A 4,035-nucleotide genomic window follows, 5' to 3' on the forward strand; every position below is an offset into this window, starting at 1 on the left:
ATAATGCAATGAATACCACTGTAAAGTGCATTTCTCTTTTCTCTTTTATGGATGGTTGTTATCAATTTTTTCTGGCTCTTTGTAATTCGTTTTGATATTAATTTGTTGAAAAAGAATAAGAAGCAAAACACAAATTAATATAAAACACATGAGCGGCAGCTTTTCTATATATCACACAAAAACTTGATTGATAAGATGATGAACGAGGTAAAAGGTATTTAAATATTCTTTACTAACTACTGGCCTAAAATAATTTAACATACAGTCACACAGTAAACTCTTCTATTACTTCACTCGACTCATTACTTAATTAACTAACTCTCTAATTTTAATCAACTTCTCATACAGAAGTAATTACAATTTCTAACCTATAACACTTATTAAATATAATTCATTACAACACTTATCAAATATAATTCATTACATTCACAATCTACTCAAAAGGTTCATCATTTACATCGACAATTCCTCAACAATCTCATCAACACAAAAGAATATGTTTACAGTTTGGCAGCTCCTCCGCTTCCAATTGTAATTTATCTCCAAATAAGCAACCTTCTATGTGCAAACTTTCAAGTTTGGACAGTGTTCTTTCATTTGATGACCCTATCATACTCTCTAACTTGGACAAATTTCTCAATTCCATGTTCTTTAACATTGGAAAGCAACCACGTGTACTTTCGCTGCCAATCTCCAAGGTAGGGAGTTCCTTTAATTGGTCACATGCCGTCAAACACAAGGACCCTAAATTTTGAAGCTGACAAATGGAATTTGGCAGATTTATGCCTCGATAATTCGCCAAATATAAACTCTCCAACTTCTTCATATGCTTGATGCTCTCGCAAAGAATAGGCTCGTCTACATCACCATTCAATGGACCTGCACCATGGTTATATATTAGCGACAAGTGTCTCATGTCCAACCAAGGACCAAGCGTACCCACTCTATTTGGTGGCGTTATCGCAACCATGAGCTGCCTCAAATTTGAGAGATTTGTGAGATCCTCTACGTTGACTGCACAACTAGATTGATGTGGCAAGATTAGTTCGTTCAATGAAGTGAGCAAGATTAGTTCGTTCAATGAAGTGAGCTGAAAGACGTCATGTGGAATGGTCTTTAAATTGCTACAAAAGAGTAAATTCAGGAGCTTCAGATTTTTAAGCTTTCCTATCGTAGTGGGCAACGAATGTAGGCTGCTACACCGTCCCAAATTTAAAAATTGAAGATGAGAAAGACTGCATATGCTCTCTGGCAAATCCTCTAGGGAGTTGCACGCAAACAAGTTAAGAAATTCAAGTTGTGTAAGTTGCCCTGCTGATGTTGGCAATGAACTTATGGACGTCCCCGACAGATCGAGAACCTTGAGAGACGGGATATTTGAGAGAAATCCGTCTGGAACCTGTGTCAAATTTTGATTGGAGGATAATATCAAACTGAGAAGATGTGGGCATTTAAAATCCATTGGTAGATCACGAACATCGTTGCTATGCAGCGATATTCTTTTGCAATCCCTAATGTTTCCTCCACCGGGGAAATTTTTCAGTTTTTGCCCAGCTTCAAGTAGCCAGTGCGCCTCCCTTTGACCCAAATGAATTGCCATATCACGAAGAACATCGTGTATACGTAAAAACCTGTACTTATTACCTAAGCTTTCAATACACTGAACCAAACACCTACTTACCAGTACATCAATGTACTCGCGCCCAATATCCATGAAATAAGTTTGTTCTCGTTGAGAGATCAACCGTTCTCCACTCCACATTTGCACGAGATCCTCCACATTAATATATTCATCCTCAGGAAACGCAGCACAATATAGAAAACAAATCTGTAGATTAGGATCAGACAAATCATTATAGCTCCATCTTAAAGGCTGATAGAGCTCTGCATCAATTGTTCTGTGAGTAGTTGGGAAGGACGGATCTGCAATTTTCATCATAGTCAAAGCACGTCTCCACTCATCGTCCGTCTTTTTGCAACTCATCGCTGCAGCTACTACAGTTATGGCCAACGGCAAGCCTTTGCACTCCAAGGCAATTTCTCTGGCTGTAGCCTCATCTATGTTACTCTCCGGAACAACCCCATTTGTAAAAGCTCCTCTTCTAAATAATTCCCAGCCTTCGTCTGTGGACAAGGGATCTACGATCATGGAGTACTGAAGCGTCCCCATTCTCTCTATCACTTCTCTGTTTCGAGTGGAGATTATGATTTTGCCTCCATTACTGCTGCCAAACCCAATGCCCACTGTATTTATCAGATCGATTGGGGTCCATATGTCATCCAATACGATCAGAAATTTCTTCTTTTGGAGAGACGCATACAATCTCATCTTCCTTTCTTCAGTGCTGGAAGTTTCGTCCAGCTTTAAATTCAGTGCCTCAGCAACGGCATTCTGCAACTCCTTAACCTTAAAGTTATCAGAAACAGTAAACCAGAGAACAACATCAAAGATACCGCTGACCTGCTGCTTGTAGGTGTTATAGATGACTTTCAGCAACGACGTCTTGCCAACGCCCGCCATGCCGTACACGCCGATCACGCGAGCTGGGCATTGAGGTTCGGTGAGCCATGCCTGTAGCTGACACTGAGCTGATCGAAAGCGCAAGCCTATGAAGCCGCCTTCTGGCACAGGTTGAAGAAGCAGTTCTGCCTCAGGGGCTGCAGTGGACACAACCTGCGAAGCATTGGCATGTATTGAAAAGAACGTTTTAAGCTCTTGGAAGAGGCCATTAAATTTGGTCTCCCATGCTCTAACTTCAGTGGGGATGTTGGGGTTGCAGAGGAAGCAGCAGCAACGGAGACACCACCCTCGCTCTCTATGCTGCTTAGCCCGATCGATCAGATGTTTGGCCTCTCCAAGGGCGTCGTCCATCTTCTTGAGACATATTTCGATCGATCCGGGGATACTCCTCTGCTGATCTTGGAACTGGTCGTGGATATCGTTTAAGAAGGCCTCCATAATGCTAAAGTCCGTTTCCAGAATTTGGAGGTTACCTTCCAACTCCTTAACATCCTTCATCGTTTGCACTAGCACAACAATAGTGGCGCTTATGGCGTTGGTCGCCAGTTCCAACCCAATTTGCGCCATAGCTGATAGCTAAAGACAAGTGAGCTGAGGGGAATTGTTAGATCGAAGTAAAGGGCTGAAACTAACTGGGGCCAAACGTAAACCTGAGATCAATCAATGAATAATTCATTGATCAAAAGTTGCTTTGGGTTCGCTTGAAGAATGAAGATCTATATTTATGTTGCAATTTTCCTCCCTCTTTTTTTTTTTTTTTTTTTATACTATTTCACCTAGGTAGCGTGTGATTAAAACAAGCATTCTATCAGCGTGTGATTAAAACAAGCATTCTATCAGCGTGTGGTTAGGTTTTCACACACAATTCAAAGTTATTGTAAGCACGCCATGGAAAATCTACAATGGAACCCACACCAATAATGATAGATTCCTGTCCTGGTTCATCCAAGTCAAGCTTGTGGGCTTAAACATAACTGGCGCGCTCGACCGAAACCATGAGTCACCGACTTTGGTTAGGTTTTCACACACAATTCAAAGTTATTGTAAGCACGCCATGGAAAATCTACAATGGAACCCACACCAATAATGATAGATTCCTGTCCTGGTTCATCCAAGTCAAGCTTGTGGGCCTAAACATAACTGGCGCGCTCGACCGAAACCATGAGTCACCGACTTTGGTTAGGTTTTCACACACAATTCAAAGTTATTGTAATCACGCCATGGAAAATCTACAACGGAACCCACACCAATAATGATAGATTCCTGTCCTGGTTCATCCAAGTCAAGCTTGTGGGCCTAAACATAACTGGCGCGCTCGGCTTTATCAAGTTCAGAAGATGCTCTGCACTTCCCATCCCACAAATCGGATTTCCAAGATAGGAAGGCTGCGACCACCCGCCAGCTTCCCGAGGCCTAGATTCCATATTTCCCGTGAGTGACCCGCCGGCAAAGAGCGTCCACAAATTTTCCCGGCCATGGCATGCACTATATATATGGGTGGGCGATCCGATGAG

The 4,035-nt window shown here is 42.0% G+C and overlaps 1 protein-coding gene across 1 annotated transcript; it reads right to left on the reverse strand.

The window, feature by feature from the left end:
• Positions 1-403: 403 nt before the first annotated feature.
• LOC149202785 (disease resistance protein RPS5-like) lies at positions 404-3,272 on the reverse strand. The gene has a single exon (XM_089400039.1). The coding sequence runs from the start codon at positions 3,086-3,088 to the stop codon at positions 482-484; it is 2,607 nt and encodes an 868-aa protein (XP_089256165.1). The 5' UTR covers positions 3,089-3,272; the 3' UTR covers positions 404-481.
• Between the last annotated feature and the right edge of the window lie 763 nt (positions 3,273-4,035).

The sequence above is a fragment of the Pinus tabuliformis genome, chromosome 2_1 (assembly GCF_031772625.1).
Source record: "Pinus tabuliformis cultivar Carrire ecotype Pingquan chromosome 2_1, CPIR1, whole genome shotgun sequence".
Lineage (NCBI taxonomy): Eukaryota > Viridiplantae > Streptophyta > Pinopsida > Pinales > Pinaceae > Pinus > Pinus tabuliformis.